The 22209-nt window shown below is 28.7% G+C and overlaps 10 protein-coding genes across 10 annotated transcripts; 5 read left to right on the top strand and 5 right to left on the bottom strand.

Annotated features, from left to right (window-relative positions):
* Nucleotides 1-797: 797 nt before the first annotated feature.
* PWA37_004544 (uncharacterized protein) lies at nt 798-1901 on the bottom strand (the record flags this gene model as incomplete). The annotated part of the gene is made up of 1 exon (XM_064861028.1): nt 798-1901. One exon carries the CDS (start codon nt 1899-1901, stop codon nt 798-800), a length of 1104 nt encoding a protein of 367 aa, XP_064717268.1.
* Nucleotides 1902-3724: 1823 nt separating this feature from the next.
* BFR2 (rRNA-processing protein BFR2) lies at nt 3725-5428 on the top strand (the record flags this gene model as incomplete). Its single annotated transcript, XM_064861029.1, has 1 exon — nt 3725-5428. The coding sequence occupies one exon, from the start codon at nt 3725-3727 to the stop codon at nt 5426-5428; it is 1704 nt and encodes a 567-aa protein (XP_064717269.1).
* A 349-nt stretch (nt 5429-5777) lies between these two features.
* Nucleotides 5778-7052, bottom strand: PWA37_004546 (uncharacterized protein; the record flags this gene model as incomplete). Its single annotated transcript, XM_064861030.1, has 1 exon — nt 5778-7052. One exon carries the CDS (start codon nt 7050-7052, stop codon nt 5778-5780), a length of 1275 nt encoding a protein of 424 aa, XP_064717270.1.
* Nucleotides 7053-8082: 1030 nt separating this feature from the next.
* Nucleotides 8083-12378, top strand: CFT1 (cleavage/polyadenylation factor CFT1; the record flags this gene model as incomplete). Its single annotated transcript, XM_064861031.1, has 1 exon — nt 8083-12378. One exon carries the CDS (start codon nt 8083-8085, stop codon nt 12376-12378), a length of 4296 nt encoding a protein of 1431 aa, XP_064717271.1.
* Nucleotides 12379-12977: 599 nt separating this feature from the next.
* On the top strand, nt 12978-13634 carry GPI11 (mannose-ethanolamine phosphotransferase GPI11; the record flags this gene model as incomplete). The annotated part of the gene is made up of 1 exon (XM_064861032.1): nt 12978-13634. The coding sequence occupies one exon, from the start codon at nt 12978-12980 to the stop codon at nt 13632-13634; it is 657 nt and encodes a 218-aa protein (XP_064717272.1).
* Nucleotides 13635-13873: 239 nt separating this feature from the next.
* On the bottom strand, nt 13874-16708 carry PWA37_004549 (Zn(II)2Cys6 transcription factor domain-containing protein; the record flags this gene model as incomplete). The annotated part of the gene is made up of 1 exon (XM_064861033.1): nt 13874-16708. The coding sequence occupies one exon, from the start codon at nt 16706-16708 to the stop codon at nt 13874-13876; it is 2835 nt and encodes a 944-aa protein (XP_064717273.1).
* Nucleotides 16709-17206: 498 nt separating this feature from the next.
* Nucleotides 17207-18181, bottom strand: MED6 (mediator complex subunit MED6; the record flags this gene model as incomplete). Its single annotated transcript, XM_064861034.1, has 1 exon — nt 17207-18181. One exon carries the CDS (start codon nt 18179-18181, stop codon nt 17207-17209), a length of 975 nt encoding a protein of 324 aa, XP_064717274.1.
* A 416-nt stretch (nt 18182-18597) lies between these two features.
* On the top strand, nt 18598-18990 carry FYV4 (mitochondrial 37S ribosomal protein mS41 FYV4; the record flags this gene model as incomplete). The annotated part of the gene is made up of 1 exon (XM_064861035.1): nt 18598-18990. One exon carries the CDS (start codon nt 18598-18600, stop codon nt 18988-18990), a length of 393 nt encoding a protein of 130 aa, XP_064717275.1.
* Nucleotides 18991-19441: 451 nt separating this feature from the next.
* On the top strand, nt 19442-20020 carry VMA22 (Vma22p; the record flags this gene model as incomplete). Its single annotated transcript, XM_064861036.1, has 1 exon — nt 19442-20020. The coding sequence occupies one exon, from the start codon at nt 19442-19444 to the stop codon at nt 20018-20020; it is 579 nt and encodes a 192-aa protein (XP_064717276.1).
* Nucleotides 20021-20422: 402 nt separating this feature from the next.
* GIC1 (Gic1p) lies at nt 20423-21718 on the bottom strand (the record flags this gene model as incomplete). The annotated part of the gene is made up of 1 exon (XM_064861037.1): nt 20423-21718. The coding sequence occupies one exon, from the start codon at nt 21716-21718 to the stop codon at nt 20423-20425; it is 1296 nt and encodes a 431-aa protein (XP_064717277.1).
* Nucleotides 21719-22209: the final 491 nt, after the last annotated feature.

The raw sequence follows: 22209 nt of genomic DNA on the forward strand, positions 1-22209 counted from the left end.
TCTATTGTGCAAGTTATGCCACCCTAAGATTGATACACAGAATAGTGTTTAACAAATTATGTTATTCAAAAACCTATGTCAGAGATAATTGAACCTTTAAATTTTTTATAACAAGAGAACTTAATTAAATATAAAAAGAAAATCAAACCAGACAAGAAACAAAAAACAAATATAAATGTAAATTAATAGATATAAAATATTATGAAGTAATGATAAAAATAATTGAAAAGTTAATATCTTTTAACGTCAATTTGAAATTTAATTCTCTCATATTGTATTATATTAATTTTCTTGTCTCCCGTTTCTAAAAATTGAAAAGTTATTTGAGAAAAACTCTTAATCATATTCAGCAACTATTATTATGAATAACAAGTGGTGGTTAATTGTTTATCATAAAACCATGGGTGGCACATAGTGTCGCAAAAACTAGATCTAATGAGTTAGAAAATCAAATGCAAAAATTTAAAACAAAAAGAGAGAGACCTTTGAAATGAATGACTATACTTGAAATTTAAATTTTAAACTGTTGTAAAACTGATGCTGATGAATATAAAAAAATATCCAAAATAATAATCGACCATTGACTGTATAATATAATATAACTGATCAAAATAAATGAAAAAGCATGCAATGAAATAATTTTAGCGAAAATAATATTTATAATGTGTCCTAAATGATACAAAAAAAGTTATTTCTATGAGATAATAATTGGTTTAAATACTATCCAGTAGAAATACTTTTTTATTGATTTTGTAGAAATGCAAATATATTAATAAATTTATCCTTTTCAAAAATTATCATGTTGAGAATAATACGATAAATGAAGGAAATTTATTTTTGATGAAACTTATAATTTTTTTGATGCTATTTTTAAATTTTGATTCTTTGACTTCTGAAACAGGTCTGGTCTGAAAAATAAATGAATTCTGATAATTATCATGGTTCACAAGTGGCCTATATGGATTGCCTGAGTTATGCAAATTCAGTTTCAATTTATTATTGTATTCTGAATTTGAAGGAAGAGAAATCTTAAAGTTGTCTCGTCTTAATAGTTCACTAGAATAACATGAAGAAGAAGAATTATTGCATCTATTTCCATTAATTTCATCATCTTTGTTAAAAATTTTATGAGCTCTTTTAGGTAAAACAATTTCACCAAGGGTATTAGTGCTTAAAGTTGAAACATCATTCCCATATACATAAGCATATGCTTGTGCACGTTCTTCTTCATATAGCAAATCTTTTAAAATTTCACAATTTTCACTTAGCTCAAAACTGCACTCTTGGTTTACTTGTTCTATTTTTCCTAAACAGTTAAAGTTGATTTCTTTATCATCCTTATTAACTTTAAAAATTGATTTAAGCTTATTTTTAAAAATGTCTCTTTTTCTAAGCTTCAAGTTAGAACTTTCAGATACCATATCACCAGTAGTAAGAGTCACTGGTGCAGAGGAATCATACTCAGAACAAGGGGCTGGAAAGTACGGTTTTCTTTCTTTTTGGAATAACTTCTTAAGTTTGTTTTTTAAAATAACTCTCTTTTTAACTCTTGGTATATTAGAGTCGACAATTAATTCAGTTCCAACATCAAAATAATTCCTATTATCCGTTTGGAAAAATAAGGCAAAATTATTACCAATACCGCTAGATTGATTTTTTTCAGAACCAATTTCAAGTGAATTGCCATTAGAGCTGGGACTATTAGAGCTTGGTTTATGCCCCTTTTTAAATAAATTCTTTAACCTGTTCTTAAAAATTTCAGATTTTTCAACTCTTGATATTTCATCTCTAGGAACAGAATCAGTTGCAATTTCACATCTATCTTTATTCTTGCTATGAAAGATTGAAGTAAACTTCTTAAAAGATTCTTTAAATTGATTTTTGTCAGAATCAGGCACCATTTCCAAATTGATTGAAGAAGCAAAAATTAAGTGAACTTATTTGATAAACTTTTAATTTTGTACGGAAAACACTAGTATAATATATATATTTATGTTTATTAATAGGAAAAGCCTATGGTATATTAAAACAAATTAAAAGTAAATTTAAAAAAGATAAAACATAAAAAAGAAGAACACAGAAAGAAGATGTGGGCTAGAGGAAATAAAAATAATCAGACCAATCTTTACATATATATATATATATATATATTAATTTGTGACATTTTAATTTAATTTATTAAAGATATTAAAAAATAAAGTAAATTTGTGCGAAAAATAAATTAGCAATAGATTTCAATTATAAAAGCAATAGAATATATCATTAAAATATATTGAAATACCTAAAATAGAAAACAGTAAATAAAAGAAATAAACTATTCTATGTTATTAAATATAATATAATATATATTATATTATATTACGTTACCTTATCAAGAAAACAACATTATTATTGTGTATTATGGACCCTTATAAAGAATTTAATCAAAAAAATACAAAAAATACAGATATAAACATTATTACCTTCTATTAACCAATATTAAGATTTAGATTTTCTCAAAAACATGCTAAATTTTCATTTTTATTAATACCCTTACTAAGATGAATACCATCCTAGATTCTAATAATATTTTCCAGGTGTATTAATTATTTTTTATGGTTAGCATATATCACTTTCCCTTTCAAGTAATAGTGTCGGTGCTATTCCATATTTTAAAACGTACTAAATATCAACTTCACTAAGAAAAAGGAGAGGCGACAATATATATAAAAAAATATCAAAGTTCTATTACTTATCCACATATTTTCACAACGAAATATCATTAGATATGATTACATAATTTCTGCCTTTTTTTTTGATTCAAAAAAACTTAATTAAAAAAAACATTAGATAACTATAACATAAAAAAACTTTTCTAGAGACTAAGAACAATAAATAGTTGTTTTAATGCTCCTTTCTATCTAGATATCAATAACTATAAAAAGTTTGTTTTACATAAAATTATTGAACAACAAAAGCTATTGGAAGAGTAACAATAACTAGAACGAGAACAAATAAACATTTTACGTAAATACATTTTTTTAAAATTATTTCACAATTCATTGTCATGTAAATAATACCTAGATTCTATAAAAGATATTATAACAAAAATAATAGCTCTATATTTTAATTATCAAATAAATTATTGCCAAAAATTACTAATATTTATTTCAAATTTCTTACATAAAAAGTATGCATAATGGAAAGGCATAAAAAAGTCACTATTTATTTTTTAATTATCTTCTAAACTATATTAAATATGTTATAAAGCAAATATCGACATAGCAAATCCATATGACGTTGTAAACATACCTACATATATGGTTTTTTTATGTTAATTACGCTTTCACTTGTGTATAACAATGGTTTACCTTTTCTAAAATTGAAGGGCAATTCCGTCGGCAGCCTCTTCAATTCCGCAAATATTTTTAACAACTATTTTCTTTTCTTTTTTTATGATAAAATTTTTTTTTTGCTTTTTCGTTGTTTTTTTATTTTTTGATTAATTACGAAGCGATGAGATGGAGAAAACATTTTTATCTTAATAAAAAAAATTATATAGACACCACAAAGTGATACTCTCTTTAGTGTATAAATATATTAAGTGAGTATTAGATATATTTTTATATTTGATATATTCTCCAAGACTATATGACTTTAGATCAATAATAATAAAACAAGATCACACAAGGAGAAGTTTAGAAATTACACTTTTATTTTAAATTAGTTATTCTAGATATCAAATATGACTATATCATTAAGTGAAAAAATTAACAAAATTGTTAGCAAAAGACAAAAAAGACAAAGTCTTCAAGATATAGATATTGAGAATGATAATGATTTAGATAGACTTAATAATTACAATAATGATGAAAATGACGAAGATGAAAATGAAGATGAAGAGAATGAGAAAGAAAATGAAAAATTAAAAAAAGCACATTATGTTGATGTTAGTGAATCTAAACTCAGAAAACAACTGAAAAAACAACAATTAGAATTGGATCCCAAATATGGTGGTAGTATTGGTTCCAGAAAGGATTTATTCCAAGAAAATAGTACCAATTACTCCGAAGACGAAAATAGTAGAAATGAAAGTGATAATGGCAATGAAGTAGACGAAAGCAAGGAAAATGAATCAGACGCATTATCATTTAGAACTGATTCAGAGGACGAAATAATTCAAGAAGAAGAATATGGAGGGGAAGACAACGAAGAAGAAGAAAATGAAGAAAATAATGATAATGATGAAAGAGAAACAAAACTTTCTAAAATCATTAATAAAGAAACACGTACAGCAATGAATAACCTTTCTCAGTTAACTAAAATTGATGCACACAAAGGTCATTCTATATTAAAACAAACAAAATTTTTTGAAAATATTGTTGACTTAAGAATCAAATTACAAAAATTATTGAATTCCATTAATCAATTACCATTGACTGCTAAATCATGGACTCATATTAATGATAATGATACTTCCTCCCTTCTTGAAAGGAACAATAAATTGTTATTGAAAATTTTTGAAAAGTTATTTAACTTAAGATTGAAATTCCAATTGGATGATAATATTACTGTGAAATCATCGGAGTTAAGTGGTTTCGATAAGAACAAGAAGAAAAGATCTTATGATGAATTGCTAAATCATACAGATAAACTTGAGAATGATTTGCGTAAGTATAGAAACACAGTATTAAATAAATGGTCCGCAAAAATCCAAATGGCATCAGGCTTACAACAATTAAATTCGACAAAATTCAATGCAATTAACCAACCTGCGAACGTTCAGGTGGAGAATCAACTTGCAGACAAAGATAGATTAATCAAAAGGACTAGATTAAATAGAACTAATGTAGTACCATTTAATTTTGAGAGTGATTATAAAGAAGGACAATTGTCTCTTTTAAGCAACAATAATTCAGTAAATAATAAAGGAAACCAGGACATTGAGTCAGAGGAAGAATTAGATATACCTAAAAATTACGATCCAAGAGAAAAGGGTAATTTATTAGGTCTAGATTTAACAGAAAATCCATATATTTTCAATGATGAAGATTTCTACCGCTTATTATTAAATGATTTATTAGATAAAAAATTACATGATACAACTAATAATAATGGGATTGGAGCCAATGGTACTGAGATTATGATCACTTCAACCATATCAAATAGTCGTGACAATAAAATTAAAAAAAATATTGACACAAAAGCATCAAAGGGTAGAAAATTAAATTATTCTATTCAAGAACCAATTGCTCATTTTGAAACACCAATTAATAACGGGTACCATTGGCCAGATGAACAAATAGATGAGTTTTTTGCTGGCTTGTTAGGACAAAAGATTGATTTCAATGAATCTGATAGTGGTGAATCGGATAATGATCATATTGACGAAGAACGTAAGAATGAAGAACTTGCTATCAAGAATGACGATATTCAAATCTTTGGTTAAAACATTGCAAAGATACTGCGAAACAAAAACATATTTACACGCATATATATATAAAATATAATAGATAGATGCTTTTTGTATATACATCCCATTTATTATTGTTCATTATTGTTGTTCTAACATAATCTTTTTTTTTTTAATATATCATCTATGAAAAAGATAAAACACTTGGATACCTATAACTTTAAAAGTGAGTCATATGCATTTTATAAAAAAACATAGTAGTACAAAAGTTCATTACAAAATCATGTATATATATTTATCATCGTTAATTCCAAAAATATATAAGAAAAAGATAAAAAATTGGGAAACTTAATCAGATAAACAAGTAAAGGAAATATTGTAATATTTAGTGTGGTGGGAATGCCAAATTTTCTCTAAAGGCAATATATTCACTAACAGAATATCCTAAAACATTTTCGATTTCACTACTTTGCAAACCTTTAATCTTAGAAATTTCCAAACTTGAATAATTACAGCGAGCTCTACCAACGACCTTTAGTGGATAAGATGTATCCAATTCACCATTCTTCAATCTTTTCCCTACTTTCAATTCAACACATTCTAAGTCATGGAATGTATCTTCCACATCAATGATCCCCGCAGGCAAAAGACCCGCCTTATTTTTTCTTGTACATGCTTGATAAGCACCTTCATCGATAATTAATGCACCTTTAGTGACCAGTCCATGCAATATCCAAAATTCTCTGTTTTTCAAATGATGCTTTGTATCATTAGCGATAAATTTAGTAAACAAAGGTACATTATTATCTCTTAAACGTGTTAATTCATCCTTCTGTATAGCTTTTAAATCTAAGTTATAATTACTTTTTAAGATCGCATCTTGAGAATCCACACTTTGCATATATTCCACAATTTTAAAAATATTGGCAGGTTCAGAACTTTTCATAATTATTGTATGAACTCCAGCATTAGTAGCTAGATCAGCAGCCACTATTTTAGTTTTCATCCCACCAGTCCCTACATCTGACCCGGAACCACTTGAAGTGTTAACACCAGGTAAACCTTTAGATAAATCTGGAACAATCAAAATTGGAGAAGCCTCCGGGTTGGTTCTTGGATTATCGGTATACAAACAGTCGACATCAGTCAATAAAAACAAGTAATCAGCACCCACTAAAGCGGCTGTAATGGCAGACAGAGTGTCATTATCACCAAATTGAATTTCACTTACAGATAAAGTATCATTTTCATTAACAATAGGAACGACCCCCATCTTCAATAGTTCGGTGAGGGTGTTTTGTGCATTTTTAAATTGAGTCCAATCAAGGATATCGTTTCTAGTTAAAAGAATCTGAGCAATCCTTTGACCAAATTGACCAAATAACATATCCCATCTACCAATTAATCTACCTTGGCCCACAGCAGCAATTGCTTGCACTTCAGCCAAATGTTTTGGTCTTTTTTCCAAATTCAAAGTTCTCAACCCAATAGCAATACCACCACTAGATACAATAATAACATGATGACCTTCACGTTTTAATCTAATAACAGTCTCTACAATCAAAGACATGGTAGCCAATTTAGGTTCTTTAGTCTTTTCATCGACTAAAGATGAAGAACCTAATTTAATCACAATAGTATACGTTTTTCTGTCAGTCATTCCTCGAAATTTTTTGATGTATTAGAGATAAAATAAATGAAACATGCAAGCCTTCTCAGTTAGTTTCTTTATTAGATTATCGTTTCTACTACTTTCCCTCAAATCCAGTAGGTGTGTCTTTATAGAACCACATTTCTAGAATCATATGCTGAAAGCAGACAACACTAACTGTTTTCTATAAATAACGATGTTTGTTTTTTTGGATGTCTGTCACCAAAGGATCACATACTTTTTTTTTGTTCACTTTGTAATTTCCTCGAGACTGCAGAGAGTAGACGAAAAAAACTGAAAAAAAACTAAAAGGGCGATGGCACACTCTTTTTCCCCCTCCTTGCAACCAAACCCTAATGAAACTCAAACAGACTGTGTCTTTTTTTGAAAAAAAGTTGTCCAAACCTAACTATATGCATTTTAAATTTAGAAAAGTGAACAAAGCCCTACAAAAAACGGTTTGTTAAATGAATGAACACACACACATACAAGTATGTATATGCATATATGAGTGATGTGTAAGTGTGTAAGTGTAAAGCTTCAATAGTTATAGAACTGATTCCTTGTGTTTCGTTGTCATAATGAAAATACAACCTTGCAATTTACATAAAATGATCAAGTTGATTTTGGCAGCTACTTCCTTACTATTCCGCATCGGTATTAACAAAACCCGCAATTTCCGCACCACAAAGTTTATTTTCCATTTTGTTCAAGTTTAAAAGATCTATTTTATTTTTTTATTAAAGAACACTGTAATAACATTAATACTAATATTGATAATGATATATTTGATGAACTATGTTTGTATGTTATGATTGTTTTATGTATATAAACCATTCCTTTGAAAAAAGGACTTAAAAAGGCTACAAAACACAAACAGAGGAGACAAAAGGAAATACATTTTGTTAACCCCTTCCTCATCATTCCTTATTCTACTTTAACCTATAAATCATTACCTTATTTCATTAAATAATAATAACAGTAATAATTACATAAAGTGGAATTATACCAAGTCTCAGCCTATTAGAACATCCTTACCATGAACATATATGATGATATCTTAGAGCCATCTGTGGTATCCCACAGCTTAACAGGTTATTTCACGACGACCAAATATAAACAATTACTGGTATTAAAAACCAACATCTTAACTGTATTTAACTATACTGGTGATTCTATTACATTAGAACATGAATTCAAATTTAACGGTAAAATTACTGATATGGCAGTAATACACCCGTCTAGATTTAACAACAACAACAATAACAACAATAATAGTAGTAACAAGAAGAAAAAAATCGAGGAATCATTAGATTATTTACTTCTTTGTATTGGTTTGGCTAAATTCTCCATATTAAAATTTGACCCAACCCATAATTGTTTGAACACAATTAGTTTACATTATTATGAAAATAAATTTATGAAATCATCTATAATGGAATTAGCGAAAAAATCTCAATTAAGGATAGATCCTCTGAATAAATGTGTTCTATTATTTAATAATGATAACATCGCCATTTTACCGATCCTTCTCAATCTAAGGGATGATGAAGACGATGACGATGATTATGAAGACGATCAAGAAGAAAATAAAAATAGTATAATTATAGATGGTCCCATCAAAAAGAGAGCAAAGATAGACAACAACAACAACCACGCCAGTAATAACCACATAACAAATGCATATGACACTATAAATCCTCCTACCGGTCCAAGTGCAATTTTTCAAGCTAAATATTTAGATTCAGATATACAAAACGTCATAGATATTCAATTTTTAAGTAATTTTACAAAACCAACTATAATGATAATATATCAGCCAAAATTAGTCTGGGTAGGTAATGAAAAATTAAATCCATTACCAACTAAATTGGCTATAATTAATATTGATTTGAAAATTAATGGGAAGAAAACAGTTGTTGAACCAACAATAATATCTAAATTGGATGGGTTGGATTGGGGATATCACTCTTTACTTCCGATAACTAATGGATCTTTACTTATAGGTAATAATCATTTAGCATATATTGATAATACTGGGATCATTCAAAACGTTATATTATTAAATTCATTTGCTGATAAAAATTGGAAGAAAACTAAGGTTATTGATAATTCAAATTTAGAAATTACATTTAATAAATCTGCCTTTAAATATCTTTGGTCGCCACCAATATTGAATTCAAATAATATGGGAAATGTAACAAGTTTATACAGTAACACCACTAATAATAAAGAAGTTGGAGGTTTAACTGATGCTGATAATAAGGAGTTGATATTGTTAATAGATGAAAATGTTAATTTTTATTATGTCCAAATGGAATTTGAGGGTAGATTATTATCTAAATTCGATATATTCAATCTCCCAATTGTTAATGATATATTTATCAATAATAAAGATCCCACTTGTGTCACAAGGGTAGACACTTTAAACAATAACTCTACTATAGATTTATTTATTGGATTTCAAACTGGTGATTCATTAATTGTTAAGCTGAATAATATAAAATCTACTTTAACTACAAGGGATGAGCATATTATTGAACCTGATGATACACAATTAGAGAATTACCTAAATGATAGTAATCAGAATGAGGATGATGAAGATGATGACATGGATGATCTATATTCAGATGATAATGTTACTACTGAGAATAAAGAACATAACTTAGAAACACAAAATGATATTGTTTATTCGGACAATAAAGATACAAAAGAAATGATACAAGTAGTAGAACCATTCAATATAGAAGTGATTACAAATTTTAATAACATTGGTCCTATCACATCAATGTCATTTGGAAAAGTAACCTCTATAGAGAAGACTATCAAAGGTTTAGTTAATCCAAATCAAAATGAACATTCATTGGTCACTACATCAGGAAATGGAACGGGATCTCATTTAACTTCTATCTTATTCAGTGTCCAACCAATAATTGAACAAGCTTTAAAATTTATTAGTGTAACTCAAATTTGGAACCTTAAATTTAGAAATAAAGATAAATACTTAATTACTACGGATTTTACTAAATCAAAAAGTGATATATATGAAATTGATAACAATTTTGCACTTTATAAAGGAGGCCGTCTAAGAAGAGACGCTACTACAGTTTATATATCGATGTTTGGTGATGGTAAAAGAATAGTTCAAGTAACAACAAATCACTTATATTTATTTGACTTAACTTTTAGACGGTTGACTACCATTAAGTTTGACTATGAAGTTGTTCACGTTTCTGTTATGGACCCATATGTATTGGTTACTTTGTCAAGAGGTGATATTAACATTTTTGAATTAGATACAAGAAGTAAGAGAAAACTTTTTAGAGTACCGTTACCTGATATTTTAAAAGAAATGGTTATTACGTCAGGGTTGATTGTAAAGAGTAATATGTGCAATGACTTTTTTGCAAATTTACCGAACCCTGACGCAGAACAGATGTTATTTACTTTTGTAACTGCAGATAATCAAATTATTTGTTTTATTAAAGAACATAGTAACCGTATTTTCCAATTAAACGGTGTTAGTGAACTGAATGAGGAGCTTTATATTAGTACATATATGTTACCTGATGAAATTGTGCCAGACCCTTCCATCAAACAAATAATGATTAATAAATTGGGAAAAGATAACAAAGAAGAGTATTTGACAATTTTAACCTTTGGTGGTGAAATTTATCAGTACAAGAAATCGTCAACAAGATATAATAGGTTCTATAAAGGATTTTCTAGGAACAACCTAGCTGTTACAGGTGCTCCAGATAATGCTTATGCAAAGGGTGTTAGTCAAATAGAAAGAATAATGCATTACATTTCAAATTACAATGGATTTTCTGTTATTTTTGTTACTGGTACAGTTCCATATATTATTATTAAAGAAGACTATTCTGTTCCCAGGATCTTTAAATTTGCTAATATTCCATTGGTATCAATGACATCATGGGGTAAACAATCCATTATGTGTGTCGATGATATTAAAAATGCAAGAGTATATACATTAGATGTTAATAATATCTATTATGGAAATATGTTACCATTAAAAAAAATTAATATAAATACTACGTTGGATAATTATATGACTTTGACTAATATTACATATCATGAAAAATCTGAAACATTTATTGTCTCATACTCTAAGGAAATAGAATTTGTAGCAGTAGGTGAAGATAATGTAAAGATTACTGTCGGTACTCTAGAAAATGTCTCTCATGCAAAGAGTTTTAAAAGTGGTATTTTGTTAATTAACCCTAGGACATGGAATGTGATTGATCAAGTAGAATATGATAATAACACATTAGTCAGTGATGTTAAAACAATGCTAATACAATTAGATTCTAAAACCAAAAGAAAAATTGAATATGTCGTTGTTGGGATAACCAATGTTACAAGTGAGGATATGCCTGCGTCTGGTGCATTTTTCATATATGATGTTATTAGTGTGGTACCTGAACCTGGCAAACCTGATACTGTGTTTAAATTCAAACAATTTTTCAAAGAAGATGTAAAATCTGCTGTTACAAAAGTATGTGATATGAGTGGTCGGTTTGTAGTTAGTCAAAGCCAAAAGTTGATGGTAAGAGATGCACAAGAAGATAATTCTGTTGTTCCAGTTGCCTTCCTTGATGTTCCTTTATATGTAACCGATATAAAAAGTTTTAGTAATCTCCTTTTGGTAGGGGATGCCATGCAAGGTATCCAATTTGTTGGGTTTGATGCAGAACCCTATAGAATGATATCATTAGGTAAAAGTATCTCTAAACTAAAAACGATGTCTTTAGAATTTTTGGTAAATCATGGTGACCTATATTTTGCAGTATCAGATAGAGATGATATTTTGCATATATTAAAATATGCACCCGACGAACCCAACTCTCTCTCGGGTCAAAGATTGATACATTGCTCCAGTTTTAATATATATTCAACTAATACTTGCATGATACTGACGCCCAAAAATGAGGAATTTAATGAGAACGAACAGAAATCAAATTCATATCTGGCATACCAAGCTTTGGGTGCACAAACAGATGGATCAATATTTAAAGTTGTTCCATTGAAAGAAGATTCTTACAGACGATTGTATTTTGTTCATAAACAATTGTGTGATAAAGAAACACCACTAGGTGGTATAAATGTTAGAATGGAAAGACAGAACAATGAATTTCTAAAAATAACACGTAATTTAAGGCCTATGTTAGATGGAAATGTTATCAGAAAATACACAATGTTGCCAATTGCAAAAAGGAAAAACATAGCCAGGAGACTAGGAAGAAATGCACATTTTGATATTTGGAGAGAAATAATTGATCTTGAATTTTCACTAAGAACTCTTTCTCAATAGACTCTCATGAATGTAATTGTATATATACATATTATTTAATGACTATTACTGACAATATTTCCTTAATCTACATAAATTTTATTTAAAATATAAGAAAGGATACTAAAGCTAAGTATCCAAAAACGTTTGGTTTTTTTTCTTCTTAGTTTGTTGTTGCATTGCTACTCTACGCCATCTATTCATTCTAATTTTTATACTCTCTGTTCTATTGATGTGACTCCTGTTTTCTATCCTTTTGTTTATTCTTCGCTACTTTTTTTTTTCAAGTTTTTTTATATCTTTATTTATTGAACATTCTAAATAATTATTTGAAATAAAATTTAAAAGAAACGTTGCAAAAACAAAAAATAATGATTTAAAGAATTTTTTCGTACAAGGTCAAAATAATAATATTAACTTATGGGAAACATGCACAGACATTGATTAGAGTTCCTATTGGCTTATATTACTAACAGTATACAACAGGACAAAATATTTGGGTGACAACATTCTAAGGTTATCCAATTAAGCAACTTAGCAGGGAAGCATTTGCTTAAGAGAAGTTAATAAACCTTATCGAGAATTTTAGTATATAAAAGAAATAAAAAAAAAAATAGGAAATGCCAAACAAAACCAAAAAGTCTGTCAAGAAAAGAGTCACATTTTCAGACGATACTACCACTACTGTATCCAGATCACATAACAAGACTAGATCTGATTTTATTGCTAACCATCCACCTGTATTTATTCGAAAAACTTTTAAAACTATCCCATGGCATCTTCTATTTTTATTATACTATTACGTTAAGCTTTCCAAGAACTATGATATTATAACGTTGTTAAAAATGTTAATCCCATCACAATTTATTTATTTGATGTATCAATTCAATAAGAGTACTATATACGGGAATAAGAGGTTGAAACTAAACATAACATTATCATTAGTAACTATTGTAGGATCCTTTTTATTAGGTTTTCCAATCTTAATTATTGTGATACTTTGTGGCGCTCCATTTGTGGAACACTTGCCTTTATCCTGGCTTCTATCTTTACATATTTCATATTTGGCATACCCTGCCCTTTACTCAGTTTTTAATTGTGATTTTAAAGTCGGATTATGGAAAAAGTATTTTATAGCCATCGTTCTAGGTGGTTGGCTAAGTTGTGTGGTAATTCCATTAGATTGGGATAGAGATTGGCAGGCCTGGCCAATTCCTGTTGTTGTTGGTTCATATTTAGGTGCCTTTGTTGGGTATTCAATTGGTGCATATATATAAAAGACAATTCCCCCCACTCTTACTCATATTAACCTCAAAACAAATGGCTAACTAGGTTATAGATTATATATAGAATAATCATATACTCATCCATATACCAGTATACATAGACATGCTTTGTATTTAAGCATAAATGATAAAAACAGTAACTGCTTAGAATAATTAAGACCAGGACTGAAATCAACAAAAAGAAAGGAAGTTTTTGTCTTAAAATTACATTATAAACAGTACAAACTTTACTACTCCTTGAAGGCATTGAATACCTCCTGATAATTTTCAGCGGTAATTCCCATAGTCTCCAAATGGGTTGGTTTATATAGGTCTCTATTATTATAAACTTCAGATTTAATTAATGATTCGGAAATACTCTTCAATTTTGCGTTGAATTCAATTAGTAGATCTTCATTTAACTTTTCAAAGATATTAGCGGCGCCTGATAAGTCTTTCTTAAATTGTTTTTTAAGATCTGATGTATTATTATTAATATCATTTATCATCATGTCATAGGTGATTATTATTTTCATCTTGGTCATGATATTGGATAAAATATGGTTAACATTTTTACAATTTTGAGAGTAATCTTGTAGAAGAATCAATAATTTTCTGATAATGGTTATCCAATATTGAGAATGAACCTTAGTCTCTTCCCTAACTTTCAAGTCGAGGCTAGTCTTGGAAGAAGAAGAAGAAGATAATGATAAGTTATTTTGAAAAGCCAACGAGGATCTTTGATATAAACTTAAAATAGTATCACATAGTGAATTTAATAAAATAAAGGATCTCCTTTGCAACAGAAATTCATAACCAGCGAAAATTTTATTGGCCAAGTTAGAGAAAATGAAAAAAATTGTATCTTGTAACAACATCAACAATTCTTTATAGTGTAGTGTAAAATTCTCAATATCATCATGTAACTCATGTTGTAATAAAAGATAGTAGTTGATATACAACATAGTGTTTCTATAAATGATAGAATCGACGTTTCCATTTATTGTCGAGGCCATATTCAGACATTTTTTAGCCTGTTCTTCGTATTTAACTTTCAAAAGGTCTTTCATTCCGATGACTTTATAAAGTGACAGAACTCTATCTTTACTTTGTAAATATTGGATGATATCGTTTTGGAATTGCAACAATTTAAAGTCATTTTTGAAAAGTGGGTCCATGATCGGTGTTGAATTCAGGTTCAATTTATTATAAAACAAGTTAGAATATTCACCTTTAAAGATATGCCTCCATAGGTAGTGTTTACAAATGAAATTCCATAGGAGGATAGGTTTGTCATTTTTATTCTCATGGTTTAAGGAAAGTTGTAAACCGTGGTGGATATCTTCGTCAAAGTCGATCAATTCATAACCAACAGAGTAGTTGTTTGTAACCAAGGATCTATTGAATAGCGTGATAGATTGATAAAATTTGGACAATGTTAAGAATTGTAAAGATTCGATAACAGAAGCTGATGCAGGACGTAAAGTTAGTTCGTGTTTAATCAGATAGATATTGGTTACCAATTTTGCTATAAACTGGGAGAGTTTTTGATATGCTTGAAACTGTTCTCCTTCAATAATTATAAGCACGCTAGAAGAGAGCATTTCATGTATTAATAGCAGCAAGATGGAAAGGTTTCCGATGTCTATCAGTTGGTCTAGTGATAAAAGCTTTGGATCCAAGATGCATTCATTTTCCTCATTATTGATTTGATTTAAAAAATTTAATAAACCTGTGATGTTTAATGGAGGGATCAAGTTTTGGGTTTCTTTAACATGATCTAAATAGAGTTTAATTAAGAGCAAACAAATAGAGTTATGTAATAATCTGATCCTTGAATCATCATTAATGGATAATAGACAAGGGGTGTGAGTACTATTACCGTTGTTATCACCACTATTACCGCCACTAGTATTAGTATCATTATCAGTATTGGTATCAGTATTAGTATTAGTACTAGTACTAGTAGTATCAAATTTATTATCAATGAAAATATTTGATAAATTTTGTAAAAAACAATTCAAATAAAGATCTTTATTTCTTAAAAATGGTAATGTAAAGATTGAATTTGGTGTATCAATAGATTGTAAAGTGGGTTTCTTAGTTTCCCTATTTATATTTATGTTATTATTATCAAAGATAGAAAACATTTCTTTTGGATCTAGGAATTGTGGATCTAAGTCTTTAAAGATGTCTACAGTATTCAAATTTTTTGTAGAGATATCAGTATTAATACTCTCTGAGATAGGAGAATAGAATGGTTCTATTCTTTTATCATTTTGCATAGTGGTGGTGGTATTATTGTTATTATTATTATTAGTAGTAGTAGTAGTACTATTGTTATTAGTATTTGAAGAAGTAATCAAATCTATACCTTCTACAATTTTGCCAGTGATGTCTTGTAATTCCAATAGCCGTGTTCTTAAGAATTTCATTTCTTTATCGATAATATCTTTAGACAAGTACTGAGAATTCATATAATCTAGAATAGCGGGGCCCTGTACCCAATGCAGAGTGATATTTGAGTCAAGTGCAGTACCGACAGGGTTTTTACCCAAGTTTGGCAATTGAGTTGCTCTTGGGATGACGTGTAGAAGGGAAGTATTTATTTGTGATTTATTAAGTTTAGAAGGATTAGTAGAGTAATCTGATCCTGCAGGAAGCTGATTTTTGTTTGAGGAAAGATTGAGGCCTGTATTATAATAATCTGTAAATTGTTGGAACAAAGAAAGATTCTGATTATTATGATTATTATGATTATTATTAGTGGTGGTGGTGGTGGAATTAAAATTAATGTTATCTGTTGATGAATTAGAAATTGGATTAAAGATTATATTGTTAGATACCGGAGTAGTATTATGAAAGGATGATAAAGAAGTATGTGAGGTATTGATAGGATCCGTTTGTAGTTTGCCAGATGAATGTGATTGAATATATTTACCGGGGATATCGGGGTAAAAACATGTAGGATAGTTAGATCTTCTACAGTTGCCACACATGGGTTTAGAACGATCACAGCCTATCTTTCTTTTCCTACATTGAACACATGCAGGCGGCCTCCTCATTTTTCTTCCTCGAATATCCATATTGAGTTGTCTAGTAATATCTCTACCTATGCATATATATATATATATATATCCTATACTTGTGTTTGTGTTTGTGTGTGTGTGTGTGTGTGTATTATACTTACATATATACTTATGTATACATATATTACATCTATGTATACATTATTTATTTCATGGTGACTCTGTCTTTGTCTTCAAGATTTGTTTATTTATATTTCAATAAAAAAGAAAGAAAAGAAAAGATTGACACCCAGACACCAGACAAATAGCCGCCGATGTCTGGGTGTTCCTCCCTCCTCCCCTTTTTTATTCCCTTTATTATCATTATTATTTTATTATTTTATTATTTTATTATTTTATTATTTTATTATTTTATTATTTTATTATTTTATTATTTTATTATTTTATTATTTTATTATTTTATTATTTTATTATTTTATTATTTTATTATTTTATTATTTTATTATTTTATTATTTTATTATTTTATTATTTTATTATTTTATTATTTTATTATTTTATATATATTCCGGCTCGGATTTCAAACTTGCGGTGAGAAGTTTGTCCATCATTTCTGCAGTGAGGGTTTCTTTGTTTTGTTGGCTGTCCATTGGCGAGGGCTGAGTAGCCGTCAAAGTGGCGGCAAGTGTCGTGTTTGTTGCAGTATTTGTGTTATTGGCTTTCTCTTGTTGTTGTTGTTGTTGTACTTGTTTGAATTGAATTCCTTGTAATGGTTCAAAGTGTGTCATTCTATCCATGTCTTTAAGTATCTTAGATAGATTGAATGTAGTAGACATTAACCTGTTCTTAATCACTTTGTATATAGACGGTGCTTGATAGACATTGGCCCCAACTATATAGTAGTCCTTCAATATTTTAAATGTAAACTTTGTACTCTTGTTCATATCTCCATCCATGGATATGTCTATATCCATATCCATATCCACATCCATATCCATATGATTATCATTCTCGTTTCTTTGTCTATATTGCTTTCGAATTACCCAGAAATCTGGCTCTCTAACTGTTAGTAATACATATTCTATCCCACTCAATTTACTTAACTCTCTTTCTATACTCGCATGTATTGGGTATCGGTTCACTATATCTTGTCTCATCCCATCTAAATAATAAAATTCATTGGATTTTCTTCTTCTATCACCGTTATTAGAATCATTACCATCACTACCACCACCATTATTATCGTTATTATCAATATTATCATTATTATTATTATTAGTATCTCCTGTAGGTAATACTAATCCATTATTATTTTCACTAGATGATATATTATTATTATTACTATTTTGTTGTTGTTGTTGTTGTAAAGTTGAAGAAAACTGTCTTTGCATTTTTATAACATGATTATTCGATGTCTTGTCAAAAAATGGTGATTCTGCAAAATAATCTAATACATTATCCGTTCTTAAACCAAAAGTTTGGATCCATTCTGGTGATTTCCATTGTAACTCATCTAATTCTGTCATATTCATTATATATATCTTTCTCTTTCTTTCTCTTTTCCTCTAACGTTTCTAATAAATTGTTATTATTATCATATTATACTATATATTATATTTGTAGCACTTTATCTTCTTTCTTTATTTGTTTACTCATATAAATATATTTATGTTTTCTTTTTCTTTTTTCTTTTTCTTGTTTAAATTTTTTTTTTTTTTATTTTGTTTTTTCTATTCTTGACATTGTTTGTTTATATAATTAATTAATTAATTTATACAATCTTTCGTTTTTTCGAAGTAAATAACAAAAATATATACCTAAATAAACATAATTTATATACAAACATACATACATCCATCCATCCATATATATATATATATACTTTTTCTCTTTCCCACTTTCCCTCTCTCTCTCTCTGTATATATCATACATAACATTACAAAAAACCATGTTTTTAAATAGAATCTATCGTCTGTCATCTACCACCATAACTAGATCCATCTCCATAGCACGTCCCATACCTAAACCCACAAACAATGTGCCTGACGTCGAAACATTCTTGAAACTCATCGGTAGAAACTGTGTCGAATTCAAGGACACATACGAGAACAAATGGGACAATCTGTTTCTATGGGATGGCCCAGTTTTGAAAGAGAAAGGGGTGCCTATCCAACAACGCAAGTATATCTTATCGCAAGTACAAAACTTTAGAATCTCCGGCGATCAATCCATCAAAGAAGTTAAAAAGGGTAAGAAATCCTTCTTTGGTGGTGAAAGAAAGAGGAAAGCTTTTAAAGCTAGATGGATAGCTATAGCAAGATCTGAAAGAAAGGAACAATAATAATGGAAAAAAGAAGAAGGAGTGGACAAGAAAAATTATTCACACACAAAACACACACACGTATACATATATATGTATATAGAAATCCATGTTTAAAATTCTGTAAATATTCATATAATATGATATGGTATAATATAATATAATATAGTATAAAAATATCATAATATTCATTCTCATCTTCCTTCTCTTTTATATTTATGCTTTTTCTCTTTAAGAAGAGAAGAAATGGAAAAATAGATGAAAAAAAGAAAAAAAAAAACAACAAAAAAGGTATTATGAAAAACAATATATATGTATACATATATATATACATATATACATCTAGTTCTGATCAAGCTCGAAAAAGATAACGATAACTTTACGTATTTCTACTTTAACTCTTCATTTCCTTGTTCTTGTTCTTGTTCTTTTTTTTTTATTTTCTTTGTATTTGTAGTTCCTAATCCAGGAAATGTCAAACACTTTATACCTAACTTTACTTGAACAATTGAGCCAATACGATTTTGAATTGGAACAATTATCAAAATGCTTCGCTGATGGATTTAATCAACTCAGTAGAGCTAACTACTATAACAAGGATTCTCTATTCGGTTCTAACTATGGATCCATATATTATGATATGAATTATGAAGGTCAATTATATGTCCAAATATCTCTAAACAACAATGAAAACGATCATCAATTGACTATACTAGATAAAACTGGTATTAACAGGAACACAGACAATGATCAATCGTCTTTTCAAGCCGGAGCATCCGGTTTAAAGCAAAGAAACATTCATAAGAGAGGAACTGGAAAATTTAGTGGCTTAAAGGAAAAGACAGAAACTCTAGAGAAACAACCAAACGAAAGCAATATCAAGGGCCCATATGATCCAATAAAAATGTTTGCAGGTGGGTTTAATATACCTAGACAACTAAGGAATTCTCAACAACATTTTAAAAGTTCCATCCTTATTATTCAAAACTTAATTAATCGTAGAATTAAAATTAATAGATTAATCAATCAACTAAAACAACAAAGCAAATAATAATAATAATAATAATAATAATAATAATAATAATAATAATAATAATAATAATAATAATAATAATAATAATAATAATAATAATAATAATAATAATAATAATAATAATAATAATAATAATAATAACACACACACACACACATATATATATATATATATATATATATGAATATGTTTGGGATACAATAAATCATAAATGTTTATTTTTAAAATGCATAAAAGTGTATATAATTTTATAAAAGTTAGTTGTTTAATTGAATATATATATGTATATATGTATATACATACACTCTATGAAATGATTAAAAATGGGGAATGTTAAATAAATGCAATATAGTTGGATGAATGAATAATAAGAGAACTGTATAAAGTTGGACTGAGAAAAGTATTTTGTATAATGCCAAATTATAAATAATCATGTTGATACACCGGTTCCTCGGTATCCATAATTGAAACTTTATTCCCATCTTTGGAAGTAACAAGTTTCCCATCATTATTGGTATTATAATATCTTAAAATGTCATCCACAGATATATGATCCTTAAATGCAACATCAGAGAACAAAAATTGTTCCAAGTCTGGTGTACTTAATGAACCAGGCACAGAACTAGTCCTCTTATGCATGCTTTTAGGTTTTATTGAGGAATATGTAGATGAACTGTTGGAAATTGTAGTAGATATTGATCTATTGTTACAATGGCTCTTCATGGGAAGATCAGTAGTAGATGGGAATGATGAAGAAGATGTTGTAGTCGAATAGGATGATGATAAGGATATTGCAGGTGGCTGTAAGACATTATTAATACCCTCTTTCCCTCTTTTTTGCTCTTCCTCTTCTTTTAATATTACAATTTGATTGAAATCTTGAATTTGTTCATCCTCTAAAAGTGTTGGGAAATTATAATTTTTTAAAAAATTTATAGATATATTACTTCCTGAGGAATTTGGACGTTCAGTTGTAGTAAATTGTGGCTTCTGCGCATTAAAAATCTTGTTATTATGGTTTGATAAATGTTTGATCCTATGGAAAGATGGTGTTCTCTCCAAAAATGTAGTGGCTGTAGAAGACACAGACATAATCCTGTCATGACATTCGTTACTTTTCATTGAATTGGCATATATTGATGAAACTTCGGAATCGGGACGTAAAGTTTTTGTTATAAAGGCTTTGTTTAAAGAAATAGAGTCCTTCATAGACTCAGAATCTTTACGCTTATTTTCACTACGCATGGGATCCACCTTATCCGCATTGACTGTTCTTTGTGATGATTCATTTGCAGGTTCTTGTTTCCCACCAGCATGTGAAATATGTTGAAAATCAAATGGACCAGATATGATCCTTACATCGTTTTGTTGCTTCTTTTTTCTACTATGACTAGAAACATTACCATTTTTAAATAGATTCATTATAGACTTCTTATAGCTGACTTTGTTTGATCCCTCTTGAACTTGAGCAGATGTGGAAGACTTACCACTAAATTTATGTTCTTTGTTATATAATAGCGGAGAATTGGATTTTTTAACTAATGGACGTAGGTCAATCTGCTTCTTATTATTTAGTGCTGGTTTATCACTATTCACTAATGTAATGTTCAATTCATCATCACCCATTAACTGTTGTGCTTGTAGACTGTATAATTTTTCAGCTTCCTGATCCTCATCGATCCATATCGATTTCATCTGTGGTAATTGTTGATTCATTTTGTAAAAAATAAAAGTATTATAGAATACGTACGTATGTCAGAAGAAAGGCTCTTTGTGGTTGCACTATTTATTATCTCTTTTTCTATACTTTTAGAATCACTCTCAATTTCTTTAAAAGTTATAATTTAGACTTAAATTGATCTATCCAGGATCCTTTTCTTATAAAAGAGCAGAACTCCAACTAATTTTGACCAAATTAGAATCCTCCCTTTCCATGTAACAGTCACAACTCTTGATCTGTTAATAAATGCGTGCATACAGAGGTAAGCAGAAGTATATTAGGTGCAGTATATAGTATTGCTTTCTAAAAAATCATTTATATAAAATCCTCGAGAACATAGAAAAGATCGAAAAAATTCGTGGCTCGGAAGAATCGAATTTCTCTCTTTTCTTTTTGTTATTTTTATTTTGTTTTTTGTTTTTTGTTTGTTTCAGGATTTTCGTGTAATCAGTTTATTACCTTTTACCCAATTGGGAAATTGCTACAC

The sequence above is a fragment of the Arxiozyma heterogenica genome, assembly GCF_036370985.1.
Source record: "Arxiozyma heterogenica strain weizmannii chromosome Unknown scaffold_6, whole genome shotgun sequence".
NCBI classification, from domain to species: domain Eukaryota; kingdom Fungi; phylum Ascomycota; class Saccharomycetes; order Saccharomycetales; family Saccharomycetaceae; genus Arxiozyma; species Arxiozyma heterogenica.